This window comes from Plectropomus leopardus, chromosome 7 (assembly GCF_026936395.1).
Source record: "Plectropomus leopardus strain MGB_pleo_1.0 chromosome 7, ASM2693639v1, whole genome shotgun sequence".
NCBI classification, from domain to species: Eukaryota; Metazoa; Chordata; class Actinopteri; order Perciformes; family Serranidae; genus Plectropomus; species Plectropomus leopardus.
In genome coordinates this window covers 9,936,842-9,955,218 of record NC_142182.1, presented here as the reverse complement: position 1 = coordinate 9,955,218, position 18,377 = coordinate 9,936,842, and the positions used below count along the sequence as shown (strand labels likewise).

At 36.7% G+C, this 18,377-nt stretch overlaps 1 protein-coding gene across 6 annotated transcripts in view; it reads right to left on the bottom strand.

The window, feature by feature from the left end:
• Positions 1-11,755: 11,755 nt before the first annotated feature.
• The window catches only part of cacna2d1 (calcium voltage-gated channel auxiliary subunit alpha2delta 1), a 77,233-nt gene continuing 70,611 nt past the window's right edge, over positions 11,756-18,377 (bottom strand). For 4 of the 6 annotated variants that reach the window (XM_088079869.1, XM_088079870.1, XM_042496300.2 and 1 more), the window contains one exon: positions 11,756-13,754. In XM_088079869.1, coding sequence (XP_087935995.1) covers positions 13,644-13,754 — 111 coding nt within the window. In that variant the 3' untranslated portion in view covers positions 11,756-13,643. Of the gene's footprint in view, positions 13,755-18,291; positions 18,371-18,377 lie in introns of all 6 variants that reach the window. The other 2 variants (XM_088079871.1, XM_088079873.1) reach the window with 1 other exon arrangement.

Sequence of the window (18,377 nt, the reverse complement as noted above, 5' to 3'; positions counted from 1 at the left end):
TGCAAATTCTAATGCTATGGCGTGTCTGAGCACGTAATTTTATGCTGTTTTGAGGTGTTTCTAGTTGTTTTTGGGACGTGTCATTTTTTGACAATTTTGCCATACTATAGCCTTGCTTTCACGATCATTTTTTTTTATATTGAATACTATGGAGTTTTAGGACGTTTTTGCTAGTTCTAATGCTATGGCGTGTCTCAGCACGCTTTTTTATGCTGTTTTGAGGTGTTTCTAGTTGTTTTTGGGACATGTCATTTTTTGACATTTTTGCCATACTATAGCCTTGCTTTTTTGGTCATTTTTTCGACATGCCATATTATGGAGTTTTTGGACATTTTTGCTAGTTCTAATGCTATGGCGTGTCTCAGCACGCTTTTTTATGCTGATTTGAGGTGTTTCTAGTTGTTTTTGGGACATGTCATTTTTGACATTTTGCCATACTATAGCCTTGTTTTTTTGGTCATTTTTTCGACATGCCATATTAGGCAGTTTTTTGACATTTTGCTAGTTCTAATGCTATGGCGTGTCTCAGCAGCGTTTTATGTTGTTTTGAGGTGTTTCTAGTTGATTTGGTGACGTGTCATTTTTGACACTTTTGCCATACTATAGCCTTGCTTTTTTGGTCATTTTTTCGACATACCATATTATGGAGTTTTTGGACATTTTGCTAGTTCTAATGCTATAGTGTGTCTCAGCACATGTTTTTGTGTTGTTTTGAGGTGTTTTTAGTTGTTTTGGTGACGTGTCATTTTTGACATTTTGCCATACTATAGCCTTGCTTTTTTGGTCATTTTTTCGACATGCCATATTATCGAGTTTTTGGATGTTTTTGCTAGATCTAATGCTATGGCGTGTCTCAGCACGCTTTTTTATGCTGTTTTGAGGTGTTTCTAGTTGTTTTTGGGACATGTCATTTTTTGACATTTTTGCCATACTATAGCCTTGCTCTTTTGGTCATTTTTTCGACATGCCATATTATGGAGTTTTTGGACATTTTTGCTAGTTCTAATGCTATGGCGTGTCTCAGCACGCGTTTTAATGCTGCTTTGAGGTGTTTCTAGTTGTTTTTGGGACATGTCATTTTTTGACATTTTTGCCATACTATAGCCTTGCTTTTTTGGTCATTTTTTCGACATGCCATATTATGGAGTTTTTGGACGTTTTTGCCAATTCTAATGCTATGGCGTGTCTCAGCACATATTTTTATGTTGTTTTGAGGTGTTTCCAGTTGATTTGGTGACGTGTCATTTTTGGACTTTTTTGCCATACTATAGCCTTGCTTTTTTGGTCATTTTTTCGACATGCCATATTATGGAGTTTTTGGACATTTTTGCCAATTCTAATGCTATGACATGTCTCAGCACATATGTTTATGTTGTTTTGAGGTATTTCTAGTTGTTTTTTGGACATGTCATTTTTTGACACTTTTGCCATACTATAGCCAGATTCTCAGATGGTTGAAGTGCGAGGACCAAAGGATGGCTGAAAAGGTTAAAACTGCTCGAGGCAGGCTTCATTCAAAGATAAAAAAAAGGTTACATGCATAAATCAAATGCAACAGTTACCTCACTCCCTTTTACAGGAGCTACATATACTGTCTTGAACAATTTCAAGATAAATTAGAAGCATACAAGCACAGGAAGCCCCAACAAGCTTTTCACACAGTGATCTGTTGTTCTTTTATCTGGAGATCCATCAAGTCATCCCTCTCTCCACTCTCATTCTCTCCTCATTGGCCGGCCTTGGGGGGCATATTCAAGTAGAAGCTTCTGCTTGCTGCTTGGGGTGCGATGTTTGGGTAAGAGCTTCCTTCTCCTACTGCTGGGGAGTTTCCACCCCTCCACATGTAGCTTGTTGTCACGGTTTGCTCAAATGACTGCTGCTGCTTCTGGTTCATAAACATCATGAACAGGTTCATAAGGCAATGTCACATGGCACTTTCCATATTCATGACGGGATTAATTTCCCTCGGGAAGACGTTTTTGCTAATTCAAATGCTATGGCGTATCTCAGCATGCGTTTTTATGCTGTTTTGAGGTGTTTCCCGCTGGTTTTGGGACGTGTCATTTTTTGACATTTTTCCTTACTATAGCCTTGACTATAGCCTTTTATGCTTGACATACTATAGCCTTGCTTTTTTGGTCATTTTATCGACATGCCATATTATTGATTTTTTGGAGGTTTTTGCAAATTCTAATGCTATGGCGTGTCTCAGCACGTAATTTTATGCTGTTTTGAGGTGTTTCTAGTTGTTTTTGGGACGTGTCATTTTTTGACAATTTTGCCATACTATAGCCTTACTTTCACGATCATTTTTTTTGATATTGAATACTATGGAGTTTTAGGACGTTTTTGCTAGTTCTAATGCTATGGCGTGTCTCAGCACGCTTTTTTATGCTGTTTTGAGGTGTTTCTAGTTGTTTTTCGGACATGTCATCTTTTGACATTTTTGCCATACTATAGCCTTGCTTTTTTGGTCATTTTTTTGACATGCCATATTATGGAGTTTTTAGACATTTTTGCTAGTTCTAATGCTATGGCGTGTCTCAGCACACGTTTTAATGCTGCTTTGAGGTGTTTCTAGTTGTTTTTGGGACATGTCATTTTTTGACATTTTTGCCATACTATAGCCTTGTTTTTTTGGTCATTTTTTCAACATGTCATATTATGGAGTTTTTGGACGTTTTTCCTAGTTCTAATGCTATGGCGTGTCTCAGCACGCGTTTTTATGCTGTTTTGAGGTGTTTCTAGTTGTTTTTGGGACGTGTAATTTTTTGACATTTTTGCCATACTATAGCCTTGCTTTTTTGGTCATTTTTTCGACATACCATATTAGGCAGTTTTTAGACATTTTTGCTAGTTCTAATGCTATGGCGTGTCTCAGCACGCGTTTTTATGCTGTTTTGAGGTGTTTCTAGTTGTTTTTGGGACGTGTAATTTTTTGACATTTTTGCCATACTATAGCCTTGCTTTTTTGGTCATTTTTTCGACATACCATATTAGGCAGTTTTTAGACATTTTTGCTAGTTCTAATGCTATGGCGTGTCTCAGCACGCGTTTTTATGCTGTTTTGAGGCGTTTCTAGTTGTTTTTGGGACATGTCATTTTTTGACATTTTTGCCATACTATAGCCTTGCTTTTTCGGTCATTTTTTGGACATGCCATATTAGGCAATTTTTTGACATTTTTGCTAGTTCTAATGCTATGGCGTGTCTCAGCACGCGTTTTGATGCTGCTTTGAGGTGTTTCTAGTTGTTTTTGGGACATGTCATTTTTTGACATTTTTGCCATACTATAGCCTTGCTTTTTCGGTCATTTTTTGGACATGCCATATTAGGCAATTTTTTGACATTTTTGCAAATTCTAATGCTATGGCGTGTCTGAGCACGTAATTTTATGCTGTTTTGAGGTGTTTCTAGTTGTTTTTGGGACGTGTCATTTTTTGACAATTTTGCCATACTATAGCCTTGCTTTCACAATCATTTTTTTTGATATTGAATACTATGGAGTTTTAGGACGTTTTTGCTAGTTCTAATGCTATGGCGTGTCTCAGCATGCTTTTTTATGCTGTTTTGAGGTGTTTCTAGTTGTTTTTTGGACATGTCATCTTTTGACATTTTTGCCATACTATAGCCTTGCTTTTTTGGTCATTTTTTTGACATGCCATATTATGGAGTTTTTAGACATTTTTGCTAGTTCTAATGCTATGGCGTGTCTCAGCACACGTTTTAATGCTGCTTTGAGGTGTTTCTAGTTGTTTTTGGGACGTGTAATTTTTTGACATTTTTGCCATACTATAGCCTTGCTTTTTTGGTCATTTTTTCGACATGCCATATTATCGAGTTTTTGGATGTTTTTGCTAGATCTAATGCTATGGCGTGTCTCAGCACGCGTTTTTATGCTGTTTTGAGGCGTTTCTAGTTGTTTTTGGGACATGTCATTTTTTGACATTTTTGCCATACTATAGCCTTGCTTTTTCGGTCATTTTTTGGACATGCCATATTAGGCAATTTTTTGACATTTTTGCTAGTTCTAATGCTATGGCGTGTCTCAGCACGCGTTTTAATGCTGCTTTGAGGTGTTTCTAGTTGTTTTTGGGACATGTCATTTTTTGACATTTTTGCCATACTATAGCCTTGCTCTTTTGGTCATTTTTTCGACATGCCATATTATGGAGTTTTTTGACGTTTTTGCTAGTTCTAATGCTATGGCGTGTCTCAGCACGCTTTTTATGCTGATTTGAGGTGTTTCTAGTTGTTTTTGGGACATGTCATTTTTTGACATTTTTGCCATACTATAGCCTTGCTTTTTTGGTCATTTTTTCGACATGCCATATTATGGAGTTTTTGGACGTTTTTGCCAATTCTAATGCTATGGCGTGTCTCAGCACATATTTTTATGTTGTTTTGAGGTATTTCTAGTTGTTTTTTGGACATGTCATTTTTTGACACTTTTGCCATACTATAGCCTTGCTTTTTTGGTCATTTTTTCGACATGCCATATAATGGAGTATTTGGACGTTTTTGCTAGTTCTAATGCTATGGCGTGTCTCAGTACGCGTTTTTATGCTGTTTCGAGGTATTTCTAGTTGTTTTTGGGACATGTCATTTTTTGACATTTTTGCCATACTATAGCCTTGCTTCTTTGGTCATTTTTTTGACATGCCATATTATGGAGTTTTTAGACATTTTTGCTAGTTCTAATGCTATGGCGTGTCTCAGCACGCATTTTAATGCTGCTTTGAGGTGTTTCTAGTTATTTTTGGGACATGTCATTTTTTGACATTTTTGCCATACTATAGCCTTGCTTCTTTGGTCATTTTTGGACATGCCATAGCATGGAGTTTTTGGACATTTTTGCTAGTTCTAATGCTATGGCGTGTCTCAGCACGTGTTTTTATGTTGTTTTGAGGTGTTTCCAGTTGATTTGGTGACGTGTCATTTTTTGACTTTTTTGCCATACTATAGCCTTGCTTTTTTGGTCATTTTTTCGACATGCCATATTATGGAGTTTTTGGACGTTTTTGCCAATTCTAATGCTATGGCGTGTCTCAGCACGCGTTTTAATGCTGCTTTGAGGTGTTTCTAGTTGTTTTTGGGACATGTCATTTTTTGACATTTTTGCCATACTATAGCCTTGCTTTTTTGGTCATTTTTTCGACATGCCATATTATGGAGTTTTTGGACGTTTTTGCCAATTCTAATGCTATGGCGTGTCTCAGCACATATTTTTATGTTGTTTTGAGGTATTTCTAGTTGTTTTTTGGACATGTCATTTTTTGACACTTTTGCCATACTATAGCCTTGCTTTTTTGGTCATTTTTTCGACATGCCATATAATGGAGTATTTGGACGTTTTTGCTAGTTCTAATGCTATGGCGTGTCTCAGTACGCGTTTTTATGCTGTTTCGAGGTATTTCTAGTTGTTTTTGGGACATGTCATTTTTTGACATTTTTGCCATACTATAGCCTTGCTTCTTTGGTCATTTTTTTGACATGCCATATTATGGAGTTTTTAGACATTTTTGCTAGTTCTAATGCTATGGCGTGTCTCAGCACGCGTTTTAATGCTGCTTTGAGGTGTTTCTAGTTATTTTTGGGACATGTCATTTTTTGACATTTTTGCCATACTATAGCCTTGCTTCTTTGGTCATTTTTGGACATGCCATAGCATGGAGTTTTTGGACATTTTTGCTAGTTCTAATGCTATGGCATGTCTCAGCACGTGTTTTTATGTTGTTTTGAGGTGTTTCCAGTTGATTTGGTGACGTGTCATTTTTTGACTTTTTTGCCATACTATAGCCTTGCTTTTTTGGTCATTTTTTCGACATGCCATATTATGGAGTTTTTGGACGTTTTTGCCAATTCTAATGCTATGGCGTGTCTCAGTACGCGTTTTTATGCTGTTTCGAGGTATTTCTAGTTGTTTTTTGGACATGTCATTTTTTGACACTTTTGCCATACTAAAGCCTTGCTTTTTTGGTCATTTTTTCGACATGCCATATAATGGAATATTTGGACGTTTTTGCTAGTTCTAATGCTATGGCGTGTCTCAGTACGCGTTTTTATGCTGTTTCGAGGTATTTCTAGTTGTTTTTGGGACATGTCATTTTTTGACATTTTTGCCATACTATAGCCTTGCTTCTTTGGTCATTTTTTTGACATGCCATATTATGGAGTTTTTAGACATTTTTGCTAGTTCTAATGCTATGGCGTGTCTCAGCACGCGTTTTAATGCTGCTTTGAGGTGTTTCTAGTTGTTTTTGGGACATGTCATCTTTTGACGTTTTTGCCATACTATAGCCTTGCTTTTTTGGTCATTTTTTTGACATGCCATATTATTGATTTTTTGAAGGTTTTTGCAAATTCTAATGCTATGGCGTGTCTCAGCACGTAATTTTATGCTGTTTTGAGGTGTTTCTAGTTGTTTTTGGGACGTGTCATTTTTTGACATTTTTGCCATACTATAGCCTTGCTTTTTTGGTCATTTTTTCAACATGCCATATTATGGAGTTTTTGGACGTTTTTGCTAGTTCTAACGCTATGGCGTGTCTCAGCATACGTTTTTATGCTGTTTTGAGGTGTTTCCCGGTGGTTTTGGGACATGTCATTTTTTGACATTTTTGCCATACTATAGCCTTGCTCTTTTGGTCATTTTTTCGACATGCCATATTATGGAGTTTTTGGACATTTTTGCTAGTTCTAATGCTATGGCGTGTCTCAGCACGCTTTTTTATGCTGATTTGAGGTGTTTGTAGTTGTTTTTGGGACATGTCATTTTTTGACATTTTTGCCATACTATAGCCTTGCTTTTTTTGTCATTTTTTCGACATGCCATATTATGGAGTTTTTGGATGTTTTTGCTAGATCTAATGCTATGGCGTGTCTCAGCACGCGTTTTAATGCTGCTTTGAGGTGTTTCTAGTTGTTTTTGGGACATGTCATTTTTTGACACTTTTGCCATACTATAGCCTTGCTTTTTTGGTCATTTTTTTGACATGCCATATTATTGATTTTTTGGAGGTTTTTGCAAATTCTAATGCTATGGCGTGTCTCAGCACGTAATTTTATGCTGTTTTGAGGTGTTTCTAGTTGTTTTTGGGACGTGTCATTTTTTGACATTTTTGCCATACTATAGCCTTGCTTTTTTGGTCATTTATTCAACATGCCATATTATTGATTTTTTGGAGGTTTTTGCAAATTCTAATGCTATGGCGTGTCTCAGCACGTAATTTTATGCTGTTTTGAGTTGTTTCTAGTTGTTTTTGGGACGTGTCATTTTTTGACAATTTTGCCATATCATAGCCCTGCTTTCATGATCATTTTTATTTATATTGCATACTATGGAGTTTTAGGACGTTTTTGCTAGTTCTAATGCTATGGCGTGTCTCAGCACGCTTTTTTATGCTGTTTTGAGGTGTTTCTAGTTGTTTTTGGGACGTGTCATTTTTTGACATTTTTGCCATACTATAGCCTTGCTCTTTTGGTCATTTTTTCGACATGCCATATTATGGAGTTTTTGGACGTTTTTGCTAGTTCTAATGCTATGGCGTGTCTCAGCACGCGTTTTTATGCTGATTTGAGGTGTTTTCCGGTGGTTTTGGGACATGTCATTTTTTGACATTTTGCCATACTATAGCCTTGCTTCTTTGGTCATTTTTTTGACATGCCATATTATGGAGTTTTTAGACATTTTTGCTAGTTCTAATGCTATGGCGTGTCCCAGCACGCGTTTTTATGCCGTTTTGAGGTGTTTCCAGTTGTTTTGGTGACTTGTCATCTTTTGACGTTTTTGCCATACTATAGCCTTGCTTTTTTGGTCATTTTATCGACATGCCATATTATTGATTTTTTGGAGGTTTTTGCAAATTCTAATGCTATGGCGTGTCTCAGCACGTAATTTTATGCTGTTTTGAGGTGTTTCTAGTTGTTTTTTGGACATGTCATTTTTTGACACTTTTGCCATACTATAGCCTTGCTTTTTTGGTCATTTTTTCGACATGCCATATTATGGAGTTTTTGGACGTTTTTGCAAATTCTAATGCTATGGCGTGTCTCAGCACATATTTTTATGCTGTTTTGAGGTATTTCTAGTTGTTTGTTGGACATGTCATTTTTTGACAATTTTTCCATACTATAGCCTTGCTCTTTTGGTCATTTTTTCGACATGCCATATTATGGAGTTTTTGGACGTTTTTGCTAGTTCTAATGCTATGGCGTCTCTCAGCACGTGTTTTTATGCTGTTTTGAGGTGTTTCTAGTTGTTTTGGTGACTTGTCATCTTTTGACGTTTTTGCCATACTATAGCCTTTCTTTTTTGGTCATTTTTTTGACATGCCATATTATGGAGTTTTTTGACATTTTTGCTAGTTCTAATGCTATGGCGTGTCTCAGCACGCGTTTTAATGCTGCTTTGAGGTGTTTCCAGTTGTTTTTGGGACGTGTCATTTTTTGACAATTTTGCCATACTATAGCCTTGCTTTCATGATCATTTTTTTTTATGTTGCATACTATGGAGTTTTAGGACGTTTTTGCTAGTTCTAATGCTATGGCGTGTCTCAGCACATATTTTTATGCTGTTTTGAGGTATTTCTAGTTGTTTGTTGGACATGTCATTTTTTGACATTTTTGCCATACTATAGCCTTGCTTCTTTGGTCATTTTTGGACATGCCATAGTGTGGAGTTTTTGGACATTTTTGCTAGTTCTAATGCTATGGCGTGTCTCAGCACGCGTTTTAATGCTGCTTTGAGGTGTTTCCAGTTGTTTTGGTGACTTGTCATCTTTTGACGTTTTTGCCATACTATAGCCTTGCTTTTTTGGTCATTTTATCGACATGCCATATTATTGATTTTTTGGAGGTTTTTGCAAATTCTAATGCTATGGCGTGTCTCAACACGTAATTTTATGCTGTTTTGAGGTGTTTCTAGTTGTTTTTGGGACATGTCATTTTTTGACACTTTTGCCATACTATAGCCTTTCTTTTTTGGTCATTTTTTTGACATGCCATATTATGGAGTTTTTTGACATTTTTGCTAGTTCTAATGCTATGGCGTGTCTCAGCACGCGTTTTAATGCTGCTTTGAGGTGTTTCCAGTTGTTTTTGGGACCTGTCATTTTTTGACAATTTTGCCATACTATAGCCTTGCTTTCATGATCATTTTTTTTTATGTTGCATACTATGGAGTTTTAGGACGTTTTTGCTAGTTCTAATGCTATGGCGTGTCTCAGCACATATTTTTATGCTGTTTTGAGGTATTTCTAGTTGTTTGTTGGACATGTCATTTTTTGACATTTTTGCCATACTATAGCCTTGCTCTTTTGGTCATTTTTTCGACATGCCATATTATGGAGTTTTTGGACGTTTTTGCTAGTTCTAATGCTATGCCGTGTCTCAGCACGCGTTTTTATGCTGTTTTGAGGTGTTTTCCGGTGGTTTTGGGACATGTCATTTTTTGACATTTTGCCATACTATAGCCTTGCTTCTTTGGTCATTTTTTCGACATGCCATATTATGGAGTTTTTAGACATTTTTGCTAGTTCTAATGCTATGGCGTGTCTCAGCACGCGTTTTAATGCTGCTTTGAGATGTTTCTAGTTGTTTTTGGGACGTGTCATTTTTTGACATTTTGCCATACTATAGCCTTGCTTCTTTGGTCATTTTTGGACATGCCATAGTGTGGAGTTTTTGGACATTTTTGCTAGTTCTAATGCTATGGCGTGTCCCAGCATGCGTTTTTATGCTGTTTTGAGGTGTTTCCAGTTGTTTTGGTGACTTGTCATCTTTTGACGTTTTTGCCATACTATAGCCTTGCTTTTTTGGTCATTTTTTTGACCTGCCATATTATGGAGTTTTTGGACGTTTTTGCTAGTTCTAATGCTATGCCATGTCTCAGCACGTAATTTTATGCTGTTTTGAGGTGTTTTCTAGTTGTTTTTGGGACTTGTCATTTTTTTACATTTTTGCCATACTATAGCCTTGCTTTTTTGGTCATTTTTTCGACATGCCATATTATGGAGTTTTTGGACATTTTTGCTAGTTCTAATGCTATGGCGTGTCTCAGCACGCGTTTTAATGCTGCTTTGAGGTGTTTCCAGTTGTTTTTGGGACCTGTCATTTTTTGACAATTTTGCCATACTATAGCCTTGCTTTCATGATCATTTTTTCGACATGCCATTTAATGGAGTTTTTGGACGTTTTTGCTAGTTCTAATGCTATAGCGTGTCTCAGCACATGTTTTTATGTTGTTTTGAGGTATTTCTAGTTGTTTTTTGGACATGTCATTTTTTGACATTTTTGCCATACTATAGCCTTGCTTTTTTGGTCATTTTTTCGACATACCATATTAGGCAGTTTTTAGACATTTTTGCTAGTTCTAATGCTATGGCGTGTCTCAGCACGCGTTTTTATGCTGTTTTGAGGTGTTTCTAGTTGTTTTGGTGACATGTCATTTTTTGACAATTTGACATTCTATAGCCTTGCTTCTTTGGTCATTTTTGGACATGCTATAGTATGGAGTTTTTGGACATTTTTGCTAGTTCTAATGCTATGCCGTGTCTCAGCACGCGTTTTTATGCCGTTTTGAGGTGTTTCCAGTTGTTTTGGTGACTTGTCATCTTTTGACATTTTTGCCATACTATAGCCTTGCTTTTTTGGTCATTTTTTTGACATGCCATATTATGGAGTTTTTAGACATTATTGCTAGTTCTAATGCCATGGCGTGTCTCAGCACGCGTTTTAATGCTGCTTTGAGGTGTTGCTAGTTGTTTTTGGGACGTGTCATTTTTTTACATTTTTGCCATACTATAGCCTTGCTTTTTTGGTCATTTTTTCGACATGCCATATTATGGAGTTTTTGGACGTTTTTGCTAGTTCTAATGCTATGGCGTGTCTCTGCACGCTTTTTTATGCTGTTTGAGGTGTTTTGGACTCTATCTGATAAGCTCCTCTTTCTCCAATGCCAATGTCCCTTTGGCATTGGAGAATGGAAATGATGATACTGTCATCAGAAAACAAAATGTCTCATTGCAAAAATTATGTTAGCTCTACCTGCTAAATTATGCTAAGCAGGCTAAAATGCAGCTTCCTTAAAAACTTTCAGGGTTGGGTAATTATTATATGTATATAACTGCTGTGGATTGTATTTAATAGGAAATAAATATGTTTGAAAAATTGTTTATACAGGATATACATTATGGTAATAGCTCCATCTGCTCAGCTAAGCAGGCGAAATGATGCAAAAGATTTCAGCAGCATGCTGTCTTTTAGCCTGCTTAGTTTAGCTTAGCTTATTTTAGCAGATTACACTAATGTAACTGCAAGTCCTTTGATGAGTCTTTTTTTTTTAATACATATTTCTTTCCCATTAATAGCCTCAACAGGGGTTAAAAATATATTTAGTATTTCCCACACCCCAAAAATGTGCTTAAAGTCCAGGCAAATCTCTGCATGTTGTTTCTGTTTGAATGGCTTTGAAATGGGCAGAGTTGTTTTTTTTTCTTTATAGGCGGTTATCTTCACTTTGCACTCAGAGTGACATCTCAGTCCAGAACTACTGCTAATTAGTTAGTTGTGATGTGAATCCTGAACAAACAAGTTAGTCATTGATCCAGGGACAGCACTTAGATCAGTAAGTGTGTGCTGCACACAGAGCATAGTCAAAAAGCTGTTAAAAAAATCAAATTACAACTATCCCAAAAAGTTCTCTCCAAGTGAAGCTAAAGCAACTGGCCAGATGTGACAATCAAAAGTGCCTCAGGTCATAACAATACAACACTTTTATTGTGAATATATTATATTTGCACAATAATTAACACCATATTATAAACATTTTTCTTTTCTCTCATTTTCTCTTTTATACAGTAAATAGTATTAGTGTACAAATGTATACAAAATTTATTCAGGCTAGTCAAGTTCCACAAAAGAGTAATTCTTGTACAGTATTAAAGCACAATCAGATATCGGAGGGACACGCACATGCCTGCACATAGACACCCCCAGGGTAAAACACAAGTCAACACGCAACTTTGATAGACAGGCATTACCTGAACACTCAACAAGGTCACCATGAAGGCAAGGTGGAGAGAACTCAACTTTGATGTTTAGATTAAATAGCTAACAAAAAAGAAATACTTTTACACTTTTGTGTGATTTTTATGAGTAATGATAATGTAAGGCAATGCAAAATTACCTCTGGTAGTATTCGCAAAGTTCTCTCCAACAGGCATTGATGTTGGCCATAGGCATAGACAGCGTTCAAACACAGAACAAGCTCATCCCATGACATTGCAGCGTTTCGACACTGAGCCCTCAGCGTCTTCTTCACAGCACTTAAAGAGCAAAAACAAAGAGGAAACAAGCATAAGGAGGAGAACAGCAAGGAGACGAAAAACAAAGAAACAGTCATTTTGATATGCTGATCTCATTCACAAGTCATCTTGGCTCCTGAGTCTGGTGATCCAGAAAGGGAACAGAAACAGGACAAATAAAGAGAGAGATGCTGGAACACAAAACTCAAGTCTGGTTTTGGTTTGTTTTGACCATGGAGGAAATTAATATTTCTCTCCCATAATCAAAATCACTGGTTGTGTCTACTGCTGTCTGGGCCACATAAATTAGAATAACTGCAGCAGATTTGGCCCATTTTATGACATATTACTGCAAGGGCTACCCCCTCTGCTTTATCATTGTTTCATTCAGTTAACAGACCGTCTCAGCTACTATGTAGGCACTGGGAATTCGATGCATCAAATTGAAGACAACCAAAGCTGTCAGACCAAGTACAAACATTTGAAATTGCAATATCCTGACAGATTTTCACTAACTTCTCAGAGAGGCATCTATCTATCTAAATAATGTCATAACTTTAATACTGATATACACCCACGTCTGAGTAATCTCTTAAAATACACTAGCCTGCAGATTCTCTGTCGTAGGTTTGTGTGTATCTGTGGTCCTGTGTGGAGCTTTGGTGTCAGAGTACTAGTGTTGCCTTTAGCTCTGTACTGAGCACATGCTGCTACAATACAACACCTAGCTATTCACGTAAGTAACTCAATTGATTTTGAGTTAAAAAAAAAAACAAAAAAACCTGAAATAGATAAATAGATAGGTACAGTACATTTAAAAACACAAGGGATATTTCTTATAGTTGCACTGGTTGCCAAAAAAAAAAAAATCATTACAGCATAATGATTCATACGCAACAGTTTAATAAGCAACAAACAATATCGACAATATACACAAATCAACGCTGTCAGTGAACATACAGTCTTTGAATGATATTTAGTTGGCATAGTGGGACTCTTCAACCTCCGTTAAATAAATAAGAGAAACAAAATGAGGCAGAATTAAAGGGTTTGGTTAGCTCTTACTCTTGCACCATAGGAGAGTATTAAGGAGTAAATCATGGACATGAGTGCAGCTGAGCACAGTAAATTTGTCTCTATTTTTGAAAATGACAAGGAGGAAATGGATGAGCACCCTTTGGCATTGGAGAATGGAAATGATGATACTGTCATCAGAAAACAAAATGTCTCGTTGCAAAAATTCCGCACATGTCCTGGATGGTATAACTAGAGTGTCTTTCAGCCTATTGTGGGTTGAGATGATGATCAGTGTGTAAGTGTGTGAGTGTGTGTGTAGGGGTCATGAGTGTTGAAGAGGTGTGACAAACCACAGCAGCAGTAGTTGAAGCCCGAGCATTGACCAAAGACTGGGGCTTAGACAAGTCCCTCCTCCGCAATCAGAGTCATCTTCCTGTTGGACAAACCAGATGTTAATCAATCAGATAAACAGTCTTCTACAGTAACTTCAATTACCATCACTACCTCTGCCACTGCTATGATCAGTTCATGTTTGTATTGTTTTTAGTGTTGTTTTTAATATTACTTTTTGATTATAGGTACATAGAATCCTAAAAAAAAGTTTCATCAAATATCAGCAAAACTAATCTCTGATGCAATATTCACAGGAAATCATCTGCTCAAAGTTAATCATAATTGCTGGTCTTACACAAACTTCCTGTAGTTAGGCAGTTATACTGTTATTGCTATGAATTTAATATAATATGAAATATCTCTAAAATATGTGATCAGTATACTCAATGATAGTATAGCAGTCCCTGAAAGAAAATGTTTGGGAACAACTATACACAGTCCAGCCATATACTAGGTTTTAACTTAATCTTGTTGGACTTGCTATATTGTGACTTTTTGTTCGACATACTATCCTTCAACTTTTTGTTTGACACTAAACTGACTCTTGACATACTATACTAAGACTTTTTTTTCAACATACTAACTGTGACTTTCTTCAACACAACATACTATGACTTTTTTCGATATACAATGCTAAGACATTTTTCTACACACTATACTATGACTTGTTTGACATACAGTAATGACTTTTTTACACATACTATACTATGACTTTTGTGGCAGTTTTTTCGGCAGGATTTTTTCTCTCCGTTTTTTCAACATATTATACTATGACTTTTTCCCCAACATATAACAGGACATATCAAAGGACTTTTTTGACAAGCTTTTTTTCTGTTTTTGAACATACTATTTCAACTTGCTTTACGTTTTTTTTGAGGTATGGTACTTTTTTGCAGTTTTATCAACATGCTATCTTATGAATTTTTTTTTTTACATACTACACTGTGACTATTTTCGACATGCAATAGTATGACTTTTTTAGCAGGTTTTTTCTCTGTTATACTATACTACCTTTTTTATTTTTACATTTTATACCCTGATTTTTCTGCAGATGTTTAACATGCTATACTACGATTTTTTATATCATAATAATAATAATAATAATAATAATAATAATAATAATAATAATATTTTTTATTTATAGAGCACTTTTCAGAGAACTAACTTTTGTGACTTCCTATATTATGAGTTTTTTGTTGTTTCTTCAAGATACTTCACTATGACTTTTCTGACATACTATAGTATGACTTTTTTTTAACATAAAGTACTATTTGACATACTATACCTAGACAATTTTTGCCAACTTTTTTTCCCCAACACACTATACTATGGCTTTTTTTTTTTTAAATAATAAATATAGTAAAAACCTGCAGAATCTTTTCATAGAGGTGAGGATGTCCTCTGCAGATAAATGTAATAAATCAACAGTCACTTAGCTGCTTCTGTTTCTGATTTATTAATTTAGTGCATTTCCACCAGATCTGGTAAGGGCATTGGGGATGCACAGCCTCACTCAACTGCCCACTTGATGGGTGTACACCTTACAAAGTAGGTGGGTTCCGATTCTATCCGCAAAATGCACCTGTATGGGCGTGCTGCTAATGTGGCAGTCTCTGCTTGCCATTTCAAACAGGAAACAACATGGTTGCCTGCTCATAAATGTTCTCTTATTTTGTCTAAACAATCCACCAAGCACATCAAGCAAGCCATCAAGCATACTTCCTAAAATTACATTTTCTTTTAAATGCTCTGATGCAAGTTTTAGGTGTCTCAGATCTTTTTCTGTTTTTCATGCATGTGTGTGGGTGCATGCCCCTGCCTATGACAGTGTGTGGCTTTTTTGTATTTGATGGGAGTATTCAGGATGTCCATGCATGCCAAAGGCCCAAGAGAAAGAGGTGGGAGTATTCTGTATTCAAAGGGCAGGAAAGCCACGTGGGGCTTCCTGTTTACTCCAGTCACAAAATGGACTGGATTAGACATAAACTGTCCTCCTAAAAGGAGCTGAGCCAGAAGTACTGGGACAGATGGAAAGCGGAAAAGGGGCGCAGCCTACTTTTACTCTGTTCATCTACTTCCTCAGCCATTCCTCCCCTTCCCTTTGCTTCCCAGCACAGCCTCTCCACAATTAAAACACGCAGACACATGAATTAGTGGCTTGTTACGTGTGTGATCTACGCCTTCAGAACACAATGAAGGCTGAGTTCACAAAGATATGGGAAATCATTTTTCCAAATATTTAGACTTGTTATAAACTGTTGAAAGTTGGGTGAGGATGCAATGATCTCACACAGCAGTTATCCACCTTGCTCCTTTGTGTTACTGATTTACTTTAAATGGCACAATACATGAACTTCCATCCAGTCTTTTTAAGGGAACCTACATCAGTGCATTTGCTACTATATGAAGTCTGAATACTGCACTGCAGTCCCTGAAATGCTCAAAGTCTTCTCAGTCTGAAGCACAATACATCTGACTGGGCTTAAATATTTGGTTGACAAAGCATTTAGCAATGACAAATAAAAAATATAATGACTGCAGATTTATTTATACATAGTTTTGTGCGGCTATTTTCGCATAATGGTGGTAGAATGCCATTACACTGAATTAATTCAACACTATTAACTGCCAAGATTCAATCTGCTCTCCATCTGCTGTGGTAAAAAAAACAGAAAAAAAAACAAGATACGAAGGAAAGATGTAGCACTCTGTTAGAGAGGTAGGCATGCAAAGAAATAAATCCCAACTGTTTGTTATTGCAGTGTGTTATTGAACTTAATTCTAGAGAGCCATTTCGTTCTCAAATCAGTTTACCGTGTATGAAATAATCTAAGTGGAACATAGATATACAACAGTGTGTCTATTTGCAGCTGGGTGAGAATAGCCGCACTTAAGTGATTCGCCTATTTACATGCATCCCTCAGGCACGTTACAATCCCACTGTGTGCTGCGATTGGTTAATACCTGTCACACTGGTGCGTAAAGGTAGGAAGTGGTTAGCATTATGGCAATAACAGCGTTGTGCGGTCACTTGAGAGCAAAGAGCAAAAGCGATTGGCAAGCCACAGAAACAACTCAGCAATATATTTGACAGTGCTTTACGCAAGAAGCATACATATAATTGCAGATGCCTCACATCCATTACACTCAGTTTGAGCTGCTTCTGTCTGGCCGTTGATTTAGAGTTTATTGCACTATTTTATCTTGTATATTTTGTATATATTGTACATTTTTGCGTTACCTTTGCTGAGTTTGAACAAAGCCAAAGACAAATTTGGTAGATAATAAGTCTCCATCTATCATTGAAGTAAAAATGTTGATATCCTCTGAGATTTAAGTGTCTGATTTACAAAAAGACCTTACAAATGTACAGCCAGAAAGTCAAGTGACGTAGTATAAAGAGCAACACATTTCCAACAGATAATAAGACATGGTAGATAAATTGGTCAATCACAGGTATGTCACACAAGCGACTGAGGTGAGTCCCGTGTCAGTTAATGTTGTCGCATTATTTCATTTTTAGTCTTAGTTTATTATTTTCTGTTTACAGCATGTATAAAGCTGCCAAATGCACACTGTGTACATAAACTTCAGCAGAATAGCTGAGACGACCCTTTTGTGTTAACGTCATATTTAGTCATTGCTAGGACGCCAAGGAATACACACCCGTGTGCAAATCGTATTGTTGGCTGAAGACACTTAGGTGCTAAAAGCATCTGCCAATTTACAGACATATGGAAATAATGTGTGAGTGAACATAATGTCTGAGAGAGAGTTATTCATGTGGCTTAGCCTGAGTTAACAACCTTGACATCATCATGTTTTAGGTTGGTTAGAGTCCAGAGTCTATGTTACTGGGATTGGTGTTGATTGAATGGTTGTAAAAAAGGGTTAAATGAGTAATGATCCAGCAAATATTACAGAGGTAATATTTAAAAAATAAATGTCAAATTTGTATTACATCAAACTCGTTCTGTCAGTGTTAATGCGGTTTTTTGTTTGTTTGTTTTACTGTCCTGAAGAGGCTGTGTCAGGCTGAGTTTTTAAGCTACAGTGATGACAGTGTTTTTAAATTAAATAAGAAGAACTGAAGAATCCAGTGGGACAGACCATGACATGCTCAGGAAGGGGGATAAATAATGCTCCAAATTTAGGCCAAACTTTTACAACTGAAAAACTGCATGGGCATTTTGCAGGGGTTATCTGAATGAAAATGGGTTCTATGGGTACCTATGAGTCTCCCCTTCAAAGACATGCCCACTCTGTGCTATTCCCATGCAGTTTTTTGCTGTCATTTGATTCCTAATCAAGACAATTTGTTAAAAAAATGTTTACTTTGTCAATATAGACTTTTTAAACTGTTTTGTAATGCAAAATGATGGAATTTCAAACATGAGACTAAAAAATGTGAATGATCACAATTAACTACTGAAATTCTGCGTTTAATCGTGAGTAAAAACAATTGTCTAACAGCCCTACAGCAAACCAATCATTGTAGTGCCGAATTTTGCCCGTGCCAAGCACACAAAAATCATAGTGGCTACTAAGTCTGCAGGAAGCTTTGTGAGGACACTGACCCTGAACCAGCACCAGAAACAACAGGAGAGGTGTGAGGCTCAATGTAGAACCTCTGCTGATCGGGCACAAGGGCTCATCCTACCAG